The sequence below is a fragment of the Xenopus laevis genome, chromosome 3L (genome assembly GCF_017654675.1).
Source record: "Xenopus laevis strain J_2021 chromosome 3L, Xenopus_laevis_v10.1, whole genome shotgun sequence".
NCBI lineage: Eukaryota > Metazoa > Chordata > Amphibia > Anura > Pipidae > Xenopus > Xenopus laevis.
Genome location: NC_054375.1, coordinates 93015996 through 93038471, shown reverse-complemented (window position 1 = coordinate 93038471; position 22476 = coordinate 93015996). Strand labels below are relative to the sequence as shown.

Genomic DNA, 22476 nt, shown 5'->3' with positions numbered 1-22476 from the left:
AAAAAAAGAAAAGTCGCCAGCGTTTTTTTTTTACAAATTTAATGCATTATGGCATACAGGATATGATGTCACTGACATAAGATTGGGGAGGATGTTGCTTCATTTTATCAGTTCATCTGGTCTAAGGTGGTGAGGTACACTCTGGCGAAGAGGTAGCGTTCAGTAAAATTCGCATGTTAGTGAATTTGCGGAGTAACAACCATTCGACAGATGGAAAAGTCGCCTGGCAATAGGATGCGAACGAATGCTAGTGACTGTCTTTGGCAAAAGTCTAAGATTCAGCTAAATCCTGCCAAAAAAGGCAAGGATTCAGCCAAATGCCGAACTGAAGCCAGAATTTGATGCATCTCTAACAGAAACATCTGCCATGGTCTGAGCAGAGAGCTAACAGTTGGCATTGGTATATAGCCTGGTTCTGGGGAATATGAATGTAAAATGCATTAGTTCCTGCCACTATATTTACACTGTGGATTATATACATATATGTGTGTGTGCGTGTGTACATATTCAGCAATAATGCTGCTCATCCTATAGTTTAAAAAGTAAATTTCGGTGCATTAGACATGGTTTAACTTTATAGCTGTTGAAATAAGTCAAATTAACTGGACTTTGTGTGTTTTTTCATTGAAGACGTTTCAATGCTGTTTTGGCACCTCTCCCTGGAAGGTTTAATAACACCTCAAAGCTCCAATCTTGCTAATACAATCAACACCTAAAGTCATGACATCCTTGCTGATTATGATAAATGGATTATGCTGATTGGAGCAACATTCCAGTGGATATATTGCCAAAGAAAGATCCTATTTACAAGTTATTCTGAATTTAGTAAGCCAGTTGGATGACTGGTGAAACGTCTTCAAGGAAAAAACACAGCAAGTCCAATTGATTTGACTTATTTCTAGAGATATACCTGGATGAATGAGAATCTTCACAAACATATTTTAACTATATAGGATTCAACTTTCTCAGAACTTCAGAGATATAAGGTGGCATAGATGCATGTTAAGTACAAGTGAATCACCAACTTTACAGGCAGCGAGGGGAAATAATTGCATTCAGTTGAAAAAGAGACATATTTAGTCGCATTATTTATTCAAGCATGCATAAACCAACATGCTTGTCAAGGCACTGGAGATGTAATACTATCATCTCAAAAGCCTACACATGCTTTATAACTGTGTCCTTTATCTGCTTAATTTTCCTTTCTAGCCCCTCCGCCTCTTTTTGCAACTGTATCAGACAATCTACTTGCCAAACTCCAGAATGATTTCATATTCTGGTCTGATTTCAAGGGCATTAATCCAGCTATTATACAATACAAAGAATATGAATAATAATAGTGCTGGAAGATAATTGTCCTTTTTTCTGCTATTTAATTCAGGTGTTCTTTAATATTTTGGCTTCTTTTTTAGTTGTCTTACTTTGTCCAGACTGTTTTGTGAAAAGATATGACTATATTGGTCTTTTGTTCTTATAGGACTTTTACATCATCAATCCCCAAAAGCAGTAACGGGTTACAAAGAGACATTCGTTTTGGCACAGTGTTAAAGCTAAAATGTTGACAGCAAACTATAAGACTGATGCAATGACTGAATGGTCAAGTCCAGTTTGCATCAGCCCAAAACCACCAGATTGGCAGACTGAGTGTGGTCCAGACCAAAAGACATTGTAAGTAAACCAATCAATAATTAGATTTGCTCTGTCTAATGCAAGTAAACTGATGATTTCAAAGTTGCCAAATGTTGGTAAATAAGGCCGAGTATGATTGTCCCAAACGACACCATAACTTTAAAAATACTTATTTACATGCTTCAGATTTTATTTCTGTAACCTTCTTTCAGCTAAAGAGTTGAACCTGTAAGAGTGGCTTAAGCCAAAATGCCTACAAACCTCTGATTTAGGCTCAGTGAAATGCATTGTGTTACTTCACTGACCGATGTTTCCACCGCAAGGGTCACCATTCAACCCATCCACAGTGTTCAGGTGGCTGGAAGCAGGATTGGGCAGTGAAGGACATTCTTTCTGTCTATATACCAGTTCACAAAATTAATTCTAATGTATCTGTACGATTGCTTGTAAAATCTAGCAGGATTCAAGACTTAAAAGCAACAAAGGGCACATTTATAAATGAAGAGGCAAGTACAAGAACAGGCACAAAGAGCTTTGTTTTTTTTCCCAAAATGCATCTCACTTCAGAAGTTTTCTGCTGGAACTGTCATGCACAACTCTTTAGGGCTCATGTACACCCACAAATGCAGTTACAGTCCCCCCACTTTTCCCACAGTCAGTTGCACATAACACAAACATTAAATTAAAGATATCATATAGATGCACTCTGTGCTTCTCAGTCCTTCCTGCATTATTTTTCTAATTAAGCGCTGCTAGTGATGCAGGGTAACCCTGAAACTACCATCACCTCTGGACCAATCGGTAGCTCTGGAATTCCCTCAGCATTAATCACTGAAAGAATAAGGCATACACATCACTTGCACACCAAACACCAGAAATGATGCCACCAAACACCGAATGACACCAGGCAGACTTTGGCACAACTGCACTCAATTTGCAATGAAGCACACATGCATTTAAGTTAATTTTGGTGAATATGGTGCACCGATTGCACTTGAAATTACACTCTGCTCACTGCACTATGTTTCCAAAGAGTTTGGGCTTATGGTGAATTTTGTGATGTCAAGTGTAACTGTAACAACACTGTAATAGGTGTAACTTAAAGGGGACCTGTCACCCAAAAAAATATTCCAAATCCAATTTTATCATGTTAATCAAACAAAATTATCTTTAATTACACTGTATAAATTATTTGAATCATGTTTCCATCAGTCTGGGAATTCATAATTCTAGCAAGCAGGCAGGAGCCATTTTGTGGACACTTAAGTCAAGCCTTGTATCATCTCAAAATCTTGTTTGTGCACCAGAATGGGGGACCTGATGCCCATGCACTGGCTACACAATGAAATGTTTAAGAGAACTGGGGGAATGTGAGGAGAGCAGTGACATCTAGAAAGTGAAAATAATTGCTTGCCCCGTCTCTATGTCTAAGGCATTGAGGAGGGGCAGCCAATATTTGATTGACAGCTGAGATTTAGACCTCATTCCTGAGCATCCAACTGTATTTATATACTATTTCCATAATCAAAGACGTAGAAGAACATGGGCAAAAAACTTTAAATAAAAAGGTATATTAAAATAACATTCAAGTTATTTACAACTAATTACTAATGAGCATCCCTTTCAAAATTAATATGTGCTCTAAATTGTTGTCTCTGGCTGGTACAAACACTTACCAGCACTGGTATGCTCATCGACACAGCAACTTGCATTGTGGGTAAAAAAGCTGATGATGAATCTCACCAATAGTGGCAGTTTAGTAAACAAGTCCTATAGAGTCTATCTACCCACAAGGACAAATAACTTATCATGGGACTCAAAGCAGAAACACTGCAAAGATAAAATAATCACAATTACCAAATAATATACAGCATAACCAGCTAAAACACGAGGGGAAACAAAAATCCCAAATTCCTATAGCACCTTGGGTATCATATCTGTCAGTGTGTGGGATGAGCTGGGCACTCCAGACTTATTCACAGCCAAGTACATTCACAAATAAAATAGTGAGATTACTCAAGCTACTTGTATTTATAGTCGAGAAGACTCTTAAAATAAATTTCAGTTCTATATTGAGCACATGCTACATATTATTTCAGAACATAAGGTAATAATATTTTTCTGATTATCTACATTCACATAATCATGATAAATATGTGTGTATCAATTGAAAGTGGATTAAAGAGCTAATAAACACATTAAAAAGAGAATTGGTTTTAATTTTTTATTATTTATTCATTATAAACCTTTGTTAACTTAAAGGTGAACCATACCTTTAAATATACAGTGAAATGTATCATTCTGTTTGCTACTCTCTTGTGCTGGGAAATAACAGATATAAACATCTGTTTCTACAGTCAGACTTCACAATATAAACATTTATCTACCAATCTGGTATCTAGATAGAGTATATATAGTACCAGCTCTCCTTGTAAGAAATTGGCATCTTGATTTTGTTATTTAATATAAAAGCTGTTGTTCAGGGAACTTACATGAAGCCCTGATTATCATAACAAAGGTTTTCCTGTGATTACTAAGGCCTATGTCTGCTGTGGGGACCATAAAACTGATTTTGTATGCGAGAAAACTTGCTCAACAGGATGTAGGCAAGTTGGGGGTTTATCACAACATCTTGGCAGTTGGGAGGGTTTCTGTGGGGGCAGGTGAGAACCCAGGATAAAAGAACACTAGACAACATGTGAAGGGATTGGGCAGTAGAGAGGAGAGCTGGGCAGCTGAGAGGAGGCAGCTAGAGAGCGAGAGGAGCCTGGGACAAGACATGTGAGGAATGAAGACCAGAGGGGAAGGCAGAGATGAAGCCGAACTCTATTCCCCTGCCTTTTTGGTAACAACTATGTAGACTTGTGTAATGTGTAACTGTAAATAATGTAATTTTTGTTTAGTCTAAGTGTAATCATTAACGTAGAACAATCAATTGATTTATTTTACAATATATCACTTTACTATACTCTCATTGGTGTGGATTCATTGTCTGCTTGCTCAAAAGAACCAAAACCCTAGTAAGTGGGTTGAGGTATATTATTAATATTGATATAATATTATTAATATTGATATATACTATATATAAACTTACATCCTGAAATACTCTCTGATCAGTTTTTAGCAAAAGATGATTTGTTTGGGCCCTTCCTCTCTGCTATTCACTAATGGACCATGCAGTCCACCTTCTGCAGGCCAGCCATATGTGATATGCCCACAAATGCTGCATATTCCTCCATTTGTCATTAGTAGTCCTCCAGAGCTCCTGCACTTGTAGTTCCCTGCTACACATCCCCTTTTACCAGATTTTGACCTACATATATGCTCTTTGCTTGCAACCTTTTACGGTTATATAATGACAAATCTCCTTGATGGCTTCTAATATAGTTACTGTAGAATGTACATTATTTGTTACACACAAAAATATCTAATATGCCCAAGAAAGTACCCCATACATTATTGTAATATGCTGCCCCATTCCTCTACTTTCTATGCTTCTGCACCATTTATTTTTCTTACTCTTATTGCCTTTGCCCATTTACCACACTACACACTCCCCTTTCCTTTTGCCCATTTTCTCTGTTCAGCAATACTTTCATTCACAGTTTCGGAAGAATCTGCAGCAAAATATACATAATGGTTGGGACCTGGGGTTTTCCAGATAAGGGGGTGCCAATGTATCTTTCATGCCAGGGGAGCTGGGGGCATGGAAGCAGCAGCCTCCATGGGCCTGTCCCCCCAGTCTGACCCTTTTGTACTGTATACTGTACATTACCATAAAATCAATGAAATTTTATTTTAGATACTGAATTTTATCTTGCACTGTTCAATTTGCCTGGAGTCTCCTGCGTCAGAATAAAATGTATTGTTCCTACATACTCTAATTCTGAAATATGAGTTTGGTGACCTAATATTATGGATATGTTCAGCAGGTGAAAGGGTCTGTCCACTGCAGAGAAAAGTGAGTTGTAAAGGGATATATTGACATTAGTATATATGTAGAAATAAGTCAAATCAATTGGACTTGCTGTGTTTTTTTTCCTTGAAGACGTTTCACTAGTCATCCAACTGGCTTTCTCAATTTAGAATAATTTGTAAATCTTGGATCTTTCTTTGGGAATATTTCCTCTGGAATGTTGCTCCAATCGGCATAATTTGTTTATCATAATCCACAAGGATTTATTTTGTGTATTTGCTGCAAGTGAAAATAAACTGCAGAAAAGAGACTACACTCATGAGTTGTGATTGTGCCATGATCTGCTTTACCCCTAGAGAAAACCTAATTCCGGACAATAGACAATCCTACTAATATTTGCAAAACATATCAACACATGAAAATGGCTTGTAACAAATGGCAAGAAGAAACATTCAGACAAGGCATTTTTAACTATACCTGCTTAAATGTTTGGTCCAGAGATAAAATGTACCATTCTGAGAAATTCCCTCACATAATCATTACAAGAACTGCCCCAACTATAAAACTAAAGAAAGGAAACAATAATGTAACTATTTTCAGCATATCTTATAAGTATTACATTATTTATAGCTAGCCATTTAATGCAGCCTATTAACAATCAGAAACAAAGGAAAGCACATCATAAATTTATCATCAGGAGACAGAGATGAGCCCAGACTATATGTACTAAAGTACATTCCTTCTTTCTGACTAAAATATTTATTAATATTATTTAAATGAAAAAAAATATTTTCTTTTAAAGTAAACCTGCTTTAGTCTTATCCTCACAGGCTGGTTTTACCTGCCCTTATTATACCATGTATATGCATCTATATACCGTATATACTCGAGTATAAGCCGTCCCGAGTATAAGCCGAGGTACCTAATTTTACCTCCAAAAACTGGGAAAGCTTATTGACTTGAGTATAAGCCTAGGGTGAGAAATGCAGCAGCTTCTGGTAAGTTTCAATCAAAAAATTGAGGGTTTCTGCTCCCATTGGAGGTGCCGGGCGTCTAGTTTTTGGAAGCCGGCGACCATTCTTGGACACCGGCGAATATTCTTGGAGACTATTCTTGGACGCCGGCGACTATTCTTAGACGCCGGCGACCGTTTTTGCACTTGACCCGAGTATAAGCCGAGGTGCAGTTTTTCAGCATATTTTGGGGGCTGAAAAACTCGGCTTATACTCGAGTATATACGGTATGTATCTATATATGCATTTGTTGCCAGTAGTATGTCCATTCATCAATGTTTTAATGAATTTCACCAGTATGCATAATAATGCAAATGTCCGTGCACTGTATGAGAATGCCCTAGTATGCATGTTCTACCATTAACATGTTTAGCCGCCCGACAGTGTCTGTAGCCCTAACTGAGTATGTTTAACGGAACAGTAATATCTATTTAATATTCCAGTATGCCTGTTCCCTTGGCATTATGTATAGTTGTATAGCAATAGGTAAAAGTTTTCATAATGCATGGCATGCTGACATATATTAATATGGTTTATGGCCAGAAGAATGTCTCTCAGTGGCAGGAAATGTGGAGGATTAGCTATAAAGTAGAGTATAATCCAGAAGTGAGTTCTTTAACTCGCCCTGTTTTACAAAAATAGTTTTTACCCCCCACAATCCTGTTTTATTTTTTCAAAATGGTAGAGCCTTGCCACCTGAAACCCAGCAAGCTATTTACTTTGTGAAAAAACAGGATTGTTAAAAAAAATTGGCTTCATGAAAAATGGTAATCAATGCCGGAGTAAAAACCAGAGAGAGTTTTTGCAGATGTAGTCACCTGATCCCTATGCCCATATAGTAATAAATCTGCCCCACCTGTGGTAAAATGGTAAATGATATGCTATATTGCACTTAATGATTGTATTAAAGTAGTCCGTTTGTTGCAAAAAAAAATGTAGGTAGCATTAGTTGATCTCAAAACTGTTCCAGTGTTGTTGCAGTTTTTACTGCTATATTGAGGCTCTGGGATCCTAGGTTTGATCAGATCAAGTTGAGTTTGTAATTTCTTCCTTCACTTCCATGTGTTTCTACCCAGTGAAAAATTTTGCCCCCCACACTTACAAAACAATACAGGCAGGTTCATTGGAGATTGCCTGTGAATATGATAGGGGCCTTAACTTGTACGCTCGACTGGGGCAGGGACTGATGTATAATCTCTGTTAAGCATATTCAGCGCTAAGACTGAAAGAGGAAAGCTAACAAGTCAAAAAAACTATATAAAAAACTGAAATGTTCTTTAGAATAGACCCATCTACAATATACCTATAGTTTATTTGAAAGTTAAAAACATCAGATTTGTCTTACAGATAAATATGGCAATGGCAGAAGTTTATTTTATTACTTCTTTGGCATCCTGTGAAACTCCATATTCAACCCAAAAATAATGTCTAGTTTACTTAGAATATATATTTTTTGTTATCATGGTTTACTAGGGGGTGCAAATTACTTTTTTTAGGCTAGGTTTCCCATCAGGCCCTGTTTCAGTGGGACAGGTTCTGTTCCAGAACCATGGCCTCCAGGGAAAGTACCCCTCAAGTCCCTATTTGTCTGCCTCACCCACACACAATTCTCGTCTAGGGGAGCTGCGTTTGCATTATCAGCAACATTGACATCAGCTCTTTCTTTTTTTTTAATTGAATGGATTTTAAGTGGGTGTGGTCAAGCAACTCCTTTAAAAGTAGGAGTGGCCTAATTACAATTTTGCTATTTTAGATTTCACTTTAAAAATCTGGTATATGCACATGTAGTTTTAGAACACAAAAGCAGTAGAGTGAGTTGTGCCAATCTTTATTCCAATAAATATGTGGTCCAGCACATCTTTGAGATATATATGTCTTACAACTAAGCACTTTCATGAATTATGGTAAAAAAACAGACAGCAGAATCCTACATTCTCAGGACTTTCAAATCAAAGTACAGGTATGGGATCCCTTATCTGGAAATTCGTTATCTAGAAACCTCCAAATTACAGGAAGGCCATCTCTCATAGACTCCAACGAATTAAAAATGATTTCCCTTTTCTCTGTAATGATAAAACAGTACCTTGCATGAATCCATATTGGCAAAACAATCAAACTGGATTTAAATAATTTTTTAGCAGGCTTAAGTTACGGTGCTTTAAATTAAATATCCAGAAAACTCTAGCTTCCAAGCATTCTGAATAATAGATTCTTGTACTATCTAACCTTTAAACTGGTACTTCAACTCTACTGCCTTACAATGGTCACAAAGTGATTGAACTGTTGAGATAAAGACACAGAAAACTGTGGTTGCACAAACATACATTTAGTTAAGATAGGTGTGGAAGAATCACACACAGAAGGTATTCAGTGAAATAGTTTTTGGATATACAGTTGTATAACACTGCTGCTATATTAACCCATCCTGACAGTGGGCTCAAAAAAAAGCAGTGAAAAGGTTACCAGGAGTGAGTTAGACAGCTGCCCCTTAGTCCCCCTCAGGGGGATCTTCAGCTGTGCCTGGAATACAGGCTGTACTAGTCTGAGTGAGTCAGCGAGCTAAGGGGCTGCCTCACCCTCTAAATCAGGACAGTGACATCCTGAGCATCTGACTGAGCCACTGCAGTAACTGCAGCTTAAAAATAAGAACATTTGTCCCTATAGTAATGCAGAACACTGAAGCTTTGCAGAGGCTACCAGGTCTTGAAAATCTGCAGAGAATCACGTAAGAAATAATTAAGATTTGCCAACAATTATTTTGTAATATCCCCATTTACAAGCTTTAATCTGCCACTTTTTGTCAGTTTATTGTACATTTCTAATAATGTACACTGAGTGGCTTAATGTATAGGGCCAAGCCTCCTGCATGGAAGTTTTCCAGGCCACCCAGGCCCAGTGTTCAAATACCCCCTCACTGCTGTGTGTAAATGCCCTATGCCGTAAACAGGTCTCTGAGCTCCATTTTAGAGTGGAGTGACATGCAAAGGGCAGGGTAATAAATTCAACAACATGGCGGTTTGTGCCTGTTTCTTGCAGTTTGCATTCATCACTGCACTTTAATCTGCAAATTAATTCGATTAGATTTTTCTTTGCTTTATTTTCAATTCAGCCTGCACTTTCAGTCTTTCACACACTATCTATGAATATATAGATAGATGTCAGGAGTTTAACAGTTATTTATGAAATTTAAGGCAGGTAGCAAAGTCCAAAAAAAGATGCAATATGCCACTGTAGTTGGATTGCCACAGGTCTCTGTGCTTTATATTGACGTACAGAGACTAGTGGCCACCCCAACCAATACAGTCTTACCTTCGTTCTGTTCACATAGGCCTTCTACTCCGCCTGCATTTAATAGGGTCTTCTAGCACAGGCTAAACATCAGATATGAAGCAACATTTTGTTGTTTTTAGAACGGGAATGCCCTGTGATGATGCATGTGTTGCTGTATAGTGTTGAGAAGTCACAGCACATCAACAGAAGGTAAAATTGTCTGGCACTAGAAATAAAACATACAGCACGGGACTGGAGTTGATACTTTTAGGTGATTCCATTGTTAGAGGCTCAAGCATTGATATAGAATGGGAGAAAGTATCTCTCTGGCTGTAAAAGAAAAATCCTGCAGGTTATAAGTACCTTGTTAAATAAGAAGTTATTATTTTACCTTCCTTTAGTATTGTCTTAATTATTTGTATTATTTAATTATAACCCTATGTCCCAAGCATTCCAGATAATTAGCCCTACATCTGTACTACTACTGCATCATTATATCAAAAAAATGTGTGGTTGTGTCCTATCATAGTGATGGGCGAATCTGACCCATTTTGCTTCACCGAAAATTGGCGAAATGGTTAAAAAAATTGCCAAAATGCATTGAAGTCACACATTTTTTTTTCACCCATTGGAGTGTAATTTTAGCAGCAAAATTTGGTGAAAAATTTCTCTCATCACTCTCTGTGTAAATGTAGAAAAAAGTTGATGCGCTCTGATTTTCTAGTCTAACATATAAAAAATACCTAAAAATAAAAATCTTCTTTTTCCAATGGGCAAGAGACAGATTGATGGTCCTTGATACAGACTACTTGTCACTTGATAAGATACATAAGAGTTATTGCCTGTAAAATGGAAAGGTAAACCTTGATGTCATGCGTGTACATGTTCTGTTCTTAATTTTTGTACTTGATGTGAAATGACTATTGATATTTCTTCTTGTTTTTAATGTCATCATGGCCCCTGAGGGCAATTTGATTGTTTGCTTGATTGAAAAAATAAAAAAGGTAAAATAAAAAAGAATCTTTTTCCTGTGACACATTAGTACCTTTATGCTTTCTTCTCAAGCACAAACCAAAACTATTTTCATTCTGATTACAGTGTTTCTTTAACCAAAGGACTATGCAGAAATTTAAGTGTGACCATTTTGATATTTTTTCTAAGATTTTTAAGGAATATTATTTATGATCTTCTGTGAGCATGTGCCATAACCCTCCCACTCCACTAAATATAAATCTGAACCAGGTGCAGTGGCGGTGACTGATACCTGGTTCGTGCAATTATAACACTTTATTCTGAGTTTATTTTTGGCCCAGTTAAAATTCTTTGTGGTTTCAGTAACAACTGCCCACTTGTCTGGAGGAGCTGGGATCAAATAACACTACTTATATGTGAATGCTCCAGCTACAGAGACATCCTGACTTCTACATCTACATCAGCTTCTACATCCTTTTTTGGGACCACTAACTTTTAAGGCATTATTAAAATCCAGTGTAGTAAAGTCAATAGAAAAAGCCGCAACGGCAGTTCCTCACCTGACACCTTTCTGTGGTGGGTCTCAGACATATCCTATTGGATGCGGGCCATGATCAATACTTGATTACAGTAGAAAGAAAGCTATGTAAGGGGAAGAAGCACACCAATTCACACAGGCTTAAGCCTTCATCTTGTTTATTGCAGACATTGTGGCACAAGCTTTGGGGGACAAACCCCTTCCTCGAGTGCAAATAGTAGTAGAAAGAAAGCCACATCACTGCAAAGATCAATAAAAATAATGCTTTATTAGTGCATCTTTGTGGCCACACAACTAGGGCACCTAAGCTAATTGGACTGTAGTCCATTATTATACTCTTCCATACACTGGGCATCTACCTGCTGGCAATCAGTCAAACTGGGAAGCTTGTGTAGTATTGATTACAGACACTGAAAATCTGACACTTAATTGCTAGCTCACCAACACAATTTAGAATAAGACACCATTACACCGTAGACCAATGGGCAGATCGCTGGAGGGTTGTGAAATGGGGGATAAATACACGTTGTCCTCTAAATAAGGACACATTTAAATGAGCTAAATATAACAAAAAGAAGAGATATATGCTTGCTGGGAATAGTTGAAGGCATACTCCCTCTGGTTGAAACTAGAATTCTTTTTAAAACATTTTTATTCTATGCTAGAAAAGCCCTGGACATGAATTGGATGGCCCCCAGCCCCCCACAACGCAACATTGGCTGTCATTGATAGAAAAGGCCTTGGTAAATATAAAACTAACATATGAAGCAAGAGAATATGGTCCCCCTGGTTGGAACTACACCCAGAACAAGAACTGTGAACGTGTAAGGTATTAACCCACACTGTGTGATTATCTACACAAATTATTTGATATGTAACAACCAAATACAACTTATATTGCTGTATAGTACAGCAGACATCAACTTGTAAGTTTTAGTTTATGTGCGTGTTTTTGTCTTTTTGTTAAAAACTTCTTATCCCCTACCCCTTCCCTCCTTTCCCTGTTGAAAGAATGAAACAAACTTTCAAAAAAAAAAAATATATATATATATAATAAAAAGAAGAATCAGTCTCCCAGCACCTAATAACATAACATTCACTCTTGATAAATCAGATAGATTTTGTCTTCTTTCATCAGTTTGAGTAGAGTTATGAAGGATCAAAAGAGACAACTATAAAAGAGCAATGTTCATTATTTTAATGTAATATCAAATCAGTTTTTCTTCTTCTTATGACTTGTGGATCCTTTTTTACGACATTCCAATAAACTGCATACAAAGCTAGAAAAGAATTTGATATCCAAAGTTTTCCCCTCATGCTTTTTCACGTGTGCTTATTTATAAAGCCATTCTCAGGGAAACCAGACAATCCTCCTGCCAAATTAAAAGTTAAGTGTAAGGAAATGCTAAACCATTTATATTTTGACAGCATACACAATTATTTTCCATGTAATTTACAAAATGTTTAACTATATCAATGCACAAGGCACACCGTTTTTTGCACATGTAAAGTATGACCATGCCCTCTATAAATAAAAAAATATCTAATGTTCATTTTAAGGAAATAACTATGCTTTAAATGGCCGACGTGTAATGCAAAGTTCAAATTACACTAAAATATGACGGTTAATAAACTTCCTTTTTTAACTTACAGTTTTCAGTATGTGCTATATATGTTTATCCAGTTTTAGCCTCTCTTCTCTATGTAGGCTACAGAATGCATAGACTGAGATGAAAACATGTGCTGAGAATAGCCTATGTTCATATCATAGTGGATATATATATATATTTATATATAGTAGATGATAGCTTTCGTAACTACATGGGCATTTGATCTGAGAAGGTTGTTAAACAGAGAAGGCAATAAGGAAGTGAGAAAAATATATATCTCATTTAGCAACATTAATCATTTTGCATTCCATTTGACAAATGAATAGTGGTATCTGCAAAAACCATGTTGTTGCTATAATATAATGTAAATGTAGATATAACCTTAGCATCTATCTTCATGTATGTGGAGGTCCTAATACAGATGCAATAATACAACAAGGGAGCACATCCTGCACTTTTAGTGCTATGCTTTATCTGTGGTATTACCCCCTTTACCAATTCAATTTGTACTGCACATATACTAATAGCAGGCAAAGTAAACATGGTTGCTGCAAAACATATGGTTTCTGTGGTATGCAGGCACAATAAATATGAGACATGTTGAAGTAACTGTGAGTTCATTGCATCGGTGCACACAGTTAATGGCATTTCTCCTACTGGTGTACAGTGTTGGTAAATGTTGTTGGGTTTACTAAAATTCAGTTAACTTTACCGATTATCAAAAATGTGTTTACCTAAAGAGAAGGGGGGTTGTTTTTAAAATAAGTGTGCAAATGCATCTAGAAGGGTTATAGGCTAGATCTGGAAACCGCACTTCGAAAAATCCTATTGGCAGCATACTGTAGCTAGGATGTCAAATGTTGGCAAAATCTGGTGATGCTTTCCATCTAATTATTTGTCCCCTCTAGCTGCTCTGAGGTATCCCCTCAAAGACCAAAACATCACCAGAACACTCAGTTATTACATTCATGCAGGACTTCTTGTTTAATCTCCCAGACAGTTGTCTAGAGTCAGTGACCTGGACAGAATGTAATGTGTTTGCTGGCTTATTCTTCAACCTCCCCTTGAGTATCCTGGGGTCATAAATCCTTTTTATAAGATGCTGGAGGCAATTTTAGTTCTCTCACCATGCCATCATGCTAGCAGAAAGGGTGAGTAGCCCTCTAAATAACCAGATTATGTCACTGCTCTCATCTTGTGACAGATTGCTTTGTCATGCACAAGTTGGGTTCCTACCAAGATAACTCCTCCTTCTGCATGGTGGTAACCTAATGACCGTAGCCCCTCTGAGAAATGATAAATAAATTTTCCAGAAAAATCCAGGGTCATCTTTAGATAAAGTGGATATGCTGTGTAATGTAAAGAACCCAAGACTTTAAATAAAGTCTGGTTTAATATACAGTCAACTAAAAAAGCTAACAATAATGCCTTTAGCTTTTATTAAGGTAAAATAAAAAAGGCAGAGAAAAGTTTATAGGGTTTAGCTGAAACAATCAAATAAAACCAGGGCAATTGTTGCTTCCTTGTGCAAAACAGACATTGCTTGGCAGAAAGTGCAATATCACATCTTCCTGGTATGACATCACTTCCTGTTGTGTAGTCCAACCGTGTAGCTGTAACATTTGTAGTGGCACATTATGGAAGTGATTTGTGCAAGTTTCAGATTCCAAACTTCTGCAGAGAGCAGACTGGACATTCTTTGTGTAAAACAAAATTCTTAATGACCATTTTTAGGAGACTCTTTCATTTGTTATATCCTTTCATACAACTGTTTGCCTTACATATAAGCATGCAACAGTTATCCCCAAAACGTAGTAGGCCTTTTGTCAATAATCTAAGCAATAGCTGATTAAAACATCCATGCCAGGAATGTTGCTTGGCATAACTGCACACCAAAACTGCCAAATAAAACCAACCCACAAAAACTGAATTTGGTGTCAGTCTAATTATTACTACCAGTACCCCCCCCCCCCCATAGTCTCTCTTGCTTATTTCTCCCTTTATTTCTAAAAATTCTCTAGACAGTGTTGGACTGGGATGCCAGGGGCCCACCAGAAAACCTTAGACTGTGGGCCCACTTTCTAAACTATTATTCTTCCTTTTTACTCCTAGTCTTTTATCTCTACATACTATACTCTATTCTTCAATTATAAAGCCCTTTAAAGAAATATGGACTGACCATGATATAGGCCAAATGATTAGAAGTAAGAGGGCTCACTGACACCTGGGCCCACCGGGAGTTTTCCTGCTATCACAGTGGGCCAGGCCAACACTGATATAATCTGATTAAAAAACACGGATTCAATGCTGTGCAAAATATAATGGTGCTTTTCACAATTGTAGGCAAAAGCTCACCAATCATCAAACAATGACACCAATCAGACATCAGCTTTCAGCTGTTTATTTAGTTACCATATAAGATGTACAATGTGCACGTGATTCTACATAATAGAAAAATTAGTTACTAGCAGAAAAAAAGCTAAAACATCAAATTCCTCAAACAACTACTGGATACAGGTTATTAATGGATATTGTTTCATGGCATCTCAATATGATACACTAGGCAGTAAAGGTCACACTATTCTGCAAGGAGTGTTATGTTCTCTCTGTGTCTGTATGGGTTTGAGTACTCTGGTCTCCCTCCACACTCCAAAAACAAACAAGCAGGGTAATAGCTTTTGATAAAGTTGACCCTTGTGTGTTGTGTAAATTTGACAGTAACTTTAGAATGTCAGGGTAATACGTATAGTAAGCAGGGACCTCATTCCAACTGTGTATTAAATCTCCTAGCACTTCTGTATTTATTTTTGTCTAATTTATGATACCCCCTGTTTGTCTTCTTAACTTGTAAATTGCTGCATACATTTGTGATGCTATACAAATAAATTATAAAATGCATGTATAAAAAATGGCTAATAATAATAATAATAAAATGGTGACCAGTAGCAAAAAGTCTAAAAGAAAACAAACTGAATAGTTATATATTATCTCAAAGCAGCTCTACATTTCTCATCATGCAACATTTCATTATGAAAATCGAATGTGTAGGGGCTTACCTTGTTACACTTGTTCTCTTGTGGTGGAACTGCATTTTCCTGGAAGGGGGCTGATCCTCTATTTGTCTCAGTCCCCAGAAGTGCTGGGGGCCTTTTCATTTATATTGAATGAAATAGTTCCAAAGAATTTTGCACAGTAGTTTCTGAATAAGCCCACCAGAATAACTACACAGCAACACATAATAATACGAGAGTGGCACTCACCTCTGCTGAGGATATGCATTTTTAAAAACTGATTATTTCCTTAAAATGTAATTTATGGGAGACTTCCCATAATTCAGAGCTTTTCTGTATAATGGTTTTCAGATAAGGGATAAAATCAAAACTGCCCACGCACACCCAAGCCCTCTCGAGGATATACTAACCCTGGTGCTCGGAAAAAAAGGGGCTTCGGTAACCCCGCAACTGTACGAAGAAAAGATTCACCGGCACACAGGTATTGCTGGCAGGGTGAAAAACCCTTGCTTTAAAGTTTAATGGTGCGACATGCAACGTTTCGGGGACAACCCCTTTATCAAGCATGCTTGATAAAGGGGTTGTCCCCAAAACGTTGCATGTCGCACCATTAAACTTTAAAGCAAGGGTTTTTCACCCTGCCAGCAATACCTGTGTGCCGGTGAATCTTTTCAGATAAGGGATCCCATACCTCTCTCTCATTCTATATATATATATGCACATAAAATAACTGAAAATAACAGTGAAATATGCTTGTATTGTATCTGTAAGCTAGCCAAGGGATTGGTAGGTATGAATGTGTTATATTCTGGGATATATAGTACCTGATATGTTACAAGAATATCTTGTTTTATACTAGTGTAATGGCATACACCACCAGCAAGTTCTGTGCTTATTCAGGGTGAGGGGTGTTTCCATCTGTTAGCTGGTAAAACTACTTTATGAATTTTACTGCATCACTTTTCAATTGCAGCTACTTTCCAGATTGTGTGAGTTTATTGTTGTTGAACAATGCTCTTATTGTTTGGGAAGGGAAAAATCAGAGCTCTGGGAAATCTGTACAAAAGACAAAAAAGGCAACCAATGTCTTGTGCCAGATGTTTCACACTTGCTTCAGCATTAGATTTTGGCCCAGGTTTACCACATTACACTGTGCCTGCATATTCCTCTGTACACTACTGTTATGTAATCCTGCTGGAAACCCCTCTGTTCTGTCCTCTGTGGAATATATAGCTGCTTCATATAGAAATCCCTGAAATATGTTTTATTGAAACTACTACAGAGCTGCTGATTTGGCACTTTGAAATTTCTTTACATTTGATAGAACATAGGTGATTTTTATGTTCCTTTAACAATTATCATATATTTGTGCCAGGGGCATAACTACAAAGGAAGCAGACCCTGTGGGGGGTATAGGGGTCCCCGGGGCCCAAATAAAAAGCAGCATCAGCATATATCGGTAAAACAGAACAACCTCTGGATATGTTGGGGGCACCAAAATTAATTTGCTGTGGGGTCCAGTAATATCTAGTTACGCAACTTATTTGTGCTAAAGTACATCCAGTTATAGCAAATCTGGAAGGGCTCCAGTGAAAGCACCATTCTACAATGTTTATAGGAATATACTTGTAGGCCACGCTTCCACGCATACATGTATATAGTGACAAGCTACTGCCCTCTGGTGGTACTGTGCAAGACTGAACAGAAATTGTTTTATTGTAGTGTGAGTGGTTAAAATATATAAATTGAGAGAAAAAAAGATCAAACAGTGCTATAGGAAAAAAAAAAAAGAAGTCATGGATAAAAAATGTCATAGTAAATTTTGTGCTTGAATTCGGATATGAGTTTTATGTTACCCTAATAGTTTTTCGCAAAACTGGTGTATATTTTTTCTAAAAAATTTAGAAAAATTTTCACTAGCGACAGCCACTTCACCCTTTAGTAAATTTGCCCCTTAGGGGCCGATTCACTAACTTCGAGTGAAGGATTCGAAGTAAAAAAACGTCGAATTTCGAAGTGTTTTTTGGGCTACTTCGACCATCTAATGGGCTACTACGACCTTCGACTACGACTTCGAATCGAACTATTCGAACTAAAAATCGTTTGACTATTCGACCATTCGATAGTCGAAGTACTGTCTCTTTAAGAAAAAACTTCGACCCCCCCTAGTTCACCATCTAAAAGCTACCGAACTCAATGTTAGCCTATGGGGAAGGTCCCCATAGGCTTTCCTAAGTTTTTTTGATCGAAGGATATTCCTTCGATCGTTGGATTAAAATCCTTCGAAAGATTTTATCGTTCGATCGAAGGGATAATCCTTAGATCGTTCGATCGCACTATTTGTGCTAAAATCCTTCGACTTCGATATTCGAAGTCGAAGGATTTTAATTCCCAGTCGAATATCAAGGGTTAATTAACCCTCGATATTCGACCCTTTGTGAATCGGCCCCCTTAGTGTTAAAATTATGAACATAGATTCTCCATCTAGATGTGTTTGTGCCATAAAAAGAGTTTTATTGCCACAGATTTGCATGATATCTATACTTTATTTGCATTCATTGTCAGACACTTTTTTCTATATTGTGTGCTTTTTCACACCCATATGATTTTTTGTGCAATGGAAATTACTACTGACATTTCAGTTTTCTGCTTTCCCTATAATGCATTTCATTTTTTACAATACAGTTTGGGTATTGGTGATTTGAAGCGGTAGTGGTATTGTGGCCTCCAAGGGAAGACCAATGCACCTTTTTGCCAACACCCTAGAAGGCCATTATTTTCAAGGCTTCTTTAAAGGGGTGGTCTTCATTATTTGTTTTTTTCTTTATTATTTTTGATTGTCTTCTTCTGGCTCTTTCCAGCTTTCAGATGGGGGTTACAGACCCCAGCAGCCAAAATACATTGCTCTGTAAGGCTACAATGTTATTGTTATTGTTACTTTTCAATACTTAAATTCCTTTTCACTCCCCTGATAATCCAGTCTTTCATTCCAACCACTACCTGGTTGTTAACAGTAAACTGGACCCTACCTAACAGCTGTTGAAATTCCAAACTGGAGAGATGCTGAACTGAAAAACCACAGAAAATAAAAATGAAGACTAATTGCAAATTGTCTCAGAATATCACTCTACCATGGGGTAAGGGCTTCCTGTGTAGAGATTTCTGGAATGTTTTTGGCCATGCCTCCAGACTCCTCAGGACCCACCCAGTTATGCCCTGACCATACCCAGCTCCTCACTAGCTCCAGGTGTGCTCACAGCATTATTACCACCAGTAGCAGATGGCACAATATTTTACAAAATAATCACTTCATTAAAGTAATTAAATTAACATGTAAATAGTAGCATTGATTAATCAGTAATATTAGCTTTACAGCCTGGGGCATCTCCTTTCCACCATTATATTCTTAAGCTTATGATCATAATAAGGGTAGGCAAAACATACATGTAATTTTGCCTTTTATATAAATGACCTCCTGTAGCAATCAAAGTACATTTGTTCATGGCCTTACAAAGGAATCAATGGAAAGGCTTATGGTGAAGTTATAAAACCGGTGGTCATTAAAGTTTGCTTTGTGTATGACTTGACCTATGACATGGGTGAACGCCAAGAATTCAGTAGTTATTTCTTGTCTCATAGATAAGAATGACTCTTATTATCCACTTTTCCTCATAATCAGTGTTTTCATCTTCAGGATTCTGCCAGAACAATGTACTCCCACCTTCTATTCATGGTTATGAAATCCGATGCCAGTGAAAATAGTTTCTGTTTGTTAATTAAATATTTGCTCCCTGTGAAATTACATTTCCCCATTACCTCACACTTTGCAGAGAATCACAAAAGAACTGAATGCATAATGAGATTTAAACATATTACAAAAAAATACTGGGAAATGTACAAACAAGGATTGCTGTAAAATGCAGTGTACAACGTGGCTGCAACGTAAATACTCAGTATTGGGCAACTTTCACAGACTATAATGGTAACATTTCTCTGTATTTTAATGCACAAATTTTGGAAAGACAAAACACATAGGCTCATATACACCAAGGTGTTTTAAAGTGAAAAGTAACAGAAAGGAGGGGAAAAACAACAGGTATTTTACCCACAATACAAGTCACTTTTTTGCTACTCCCTAAATGAACCAATAATTGTACCCATCTGCATCTGCAGCCATTAAAGTGCAACCAGCACAAGGGAGAAGAAAGCCAATGTCTTTGCACTAGCACCAGGCTCTAGCAGTATGGGTGCAATGTTGTGCTTGCATACAGCATTAGTAAGTGAGCTCAATAATGACAAATATGAAATGTTTACTTGTATAAAGCTGCATGAAAGTAACTATTAGTGTTCTTCTGTAGCTGCAGCAAAGTGTTACTAGGATACACCAAGTGGAACGTAAAGCTGATGAAGGAACACTCTGACCACTGCTGGGCTATAACAAGTCGGAGCCAGGTACGGGGAGCATCACATCTCTCTCACAGTCTCACCTCCATGCTGCACGTAACATCCGTCCCCCTCAGGGTCAAATCCATGTAGTTTAGCCAATACGGAGCACTCGGAGTGATGTGTTAAAATCATTAAATTTTAATAATCCATATTAAAAGAAAGTAACAGCGTGTCAGCATACAAAATATCAAATCATCCGCTTAACGCGTTTCATGGCTTCTCACCACTTCATCAGAAGCGTACACCTGGTCCCACTACATACCCGCAGTTAAATAGCATCTAGTCCCACCCATAAAAAACATTAACCCTCGCATAACACCATGACACCATATTATAGAATAATAATATTATAGTCAAGTGATGTTTCCAATTGATATGCATACCCTGTAAATGTAATATACGATTGTTAATGTTTTTTATGGGTGGGACTAGATGCTATTTAACTGCGGGTATGTAGTGGGACCAGGTGTACGCTTCTGATGAAGTGGCAAGAAGCCATGAAACGCGTTAAGCGGATGATCTGATATTTTGTATGCTGACACGCTGTTACTTTCTTTTAATATGGATTATTAAAATTTAATGATTTTAACACATCACTCCGAGTGCTCCGTATTGGCTAAACTACATGGGCTATGACAAGTGCAGACTATTAAAAAGATGCATTATAAGGGGTCATTTAAAACTGCAGTGGGAACCACAGGAGTGGCTTTAGACACATGTACCTGGCAGTTTTTTTGCATCACAGGAGTGGCTTTAGACACACTTACCTGCCATTTTTTTTTTTGCACAATGACTGCATTATATCTTGCACAACCATAACAGGTAGGATTGCCACCTGGCCGGTAATTTTACCGGCCTGGCCGGTAAAAATGATGCTTGATGCCAATGTTATTAATAGGAAAAAATGGCCAAACTATAGGAAGGCCTGTATTTTTTTCCAGAAAAGGTGGCAACCCTAATAACAGGGCTTAATGCTCATAAATGCTTGTATAGACTGTACCTCTGTAATGCAAAAATTCAGCTCCACGATTGCCTAAAAAGTTTGGAACATACAATTTGCTTTAGTATTTAGAGCAAGTAGATGGTAGTTTAGGGTTTTGCCAAAAAAGAGCAGGTCCCAGTCTTAGTCAAGGCAATACGTTTTATTGGCTGACTAATTTTATAGCAGGAGTTTATAGCTACTTGTTCTCCTCATGTGCCTCTGAGACTTTGCATAATAAACTACCTTGCTTAAAGGAAAACTATAGCAACAAACAATGTAGGTCTGTAGAAAAAGATATTGCATAAAGCAGCTCATATATGTTCCATTGGGAAATCCTAAATAAAAAATTGCCATTTTGAAAACTAAGGGCCACCCCCTACGATTCACAGTGCACACAAAGAAACCAAGGGCACACATACATGTTTGGTCACATGAACCTATTAACGGATCTGTTGCTTAAAGGTGGCCATACACAAGGAGATCCGCTGGTTTGGCATTATTGCCAAATGAGCGGATCTGCCCGCATTGAAGTGGGCAATATCAGGCTGATCCGATCGTGGGCCCTAGGGACCAAAGATCCGATCAGAATGGAGGCAATGTGAGCGGTCTGTTTGCGGGACCGCATTAACAAAAAGATGCGCTGCAATTCGAAGGGATTTTTCACCCTGCCCGATCAACATCTGGTCAACTTTTGGCCACACACGGGCCAATAAGCTGCCGACTAGGTATTCATTTTTGGGGTAAAGTTTTCCTTTAACTCATCATCTTTAACTGAATTATTTTCTTTTCAAGAGACCATTGGCTATAACTGTCCAGCTATAACTGCAAAAGGATACCAAGCAAAATACAGAAATACTGTTTCATCTTTACACACAAATTGATTGTCTCGGTGCAGAGGAAATAAATGCAATTTTATTAGCATGTTAATAATACAAACATTACCTAACACTGTTATTTGGAAAAGTCAAGTATAAAGCAGAACGGTGTCACATTTAGACAGCTACAGCAGAAATGTCAGAGGAAAGATCCATCACACATTAAGCTCCAGTCCATTACCCAGCATCTATTTATCATCACTTTGATACCAAG

General features: G+C 37.6%; 1 protein-coding gene across 4 annotated transcripts in view; it reads left to right on the top strand.

Moving 5' to 3' along the window:
* Positions 1–4250: 4250 nt before the first annotated feature.
* Positions 4251–22476, top strand: part of tspan33.L (tetraspanin 33 L homeolog) — an 85080-nt gene continuing 66854 nt past the window's right edge. The window contains exons 1-2 of one of the 4 annotated variants that reach the window (XM_041586604.1): positions 4251–4474; positions 12004–12162. In XM_041586604.1, the coding sequence (XP_041442538.1) occupies positions 4418–4474; positions 12004–12162 (216 nt within the window). In that variant the 5' untranslated portion in view covers positions 4251–4417. Of the gene's footprint in view, positions 4475–6668; positions 9284–12003; positions 12163–22476 lie in introns of those variants that run through there. The other 3 variants (XM_041586602.1, XM_018250912.2, XM_041586603.1) reach the window with 3 other exon arrangements.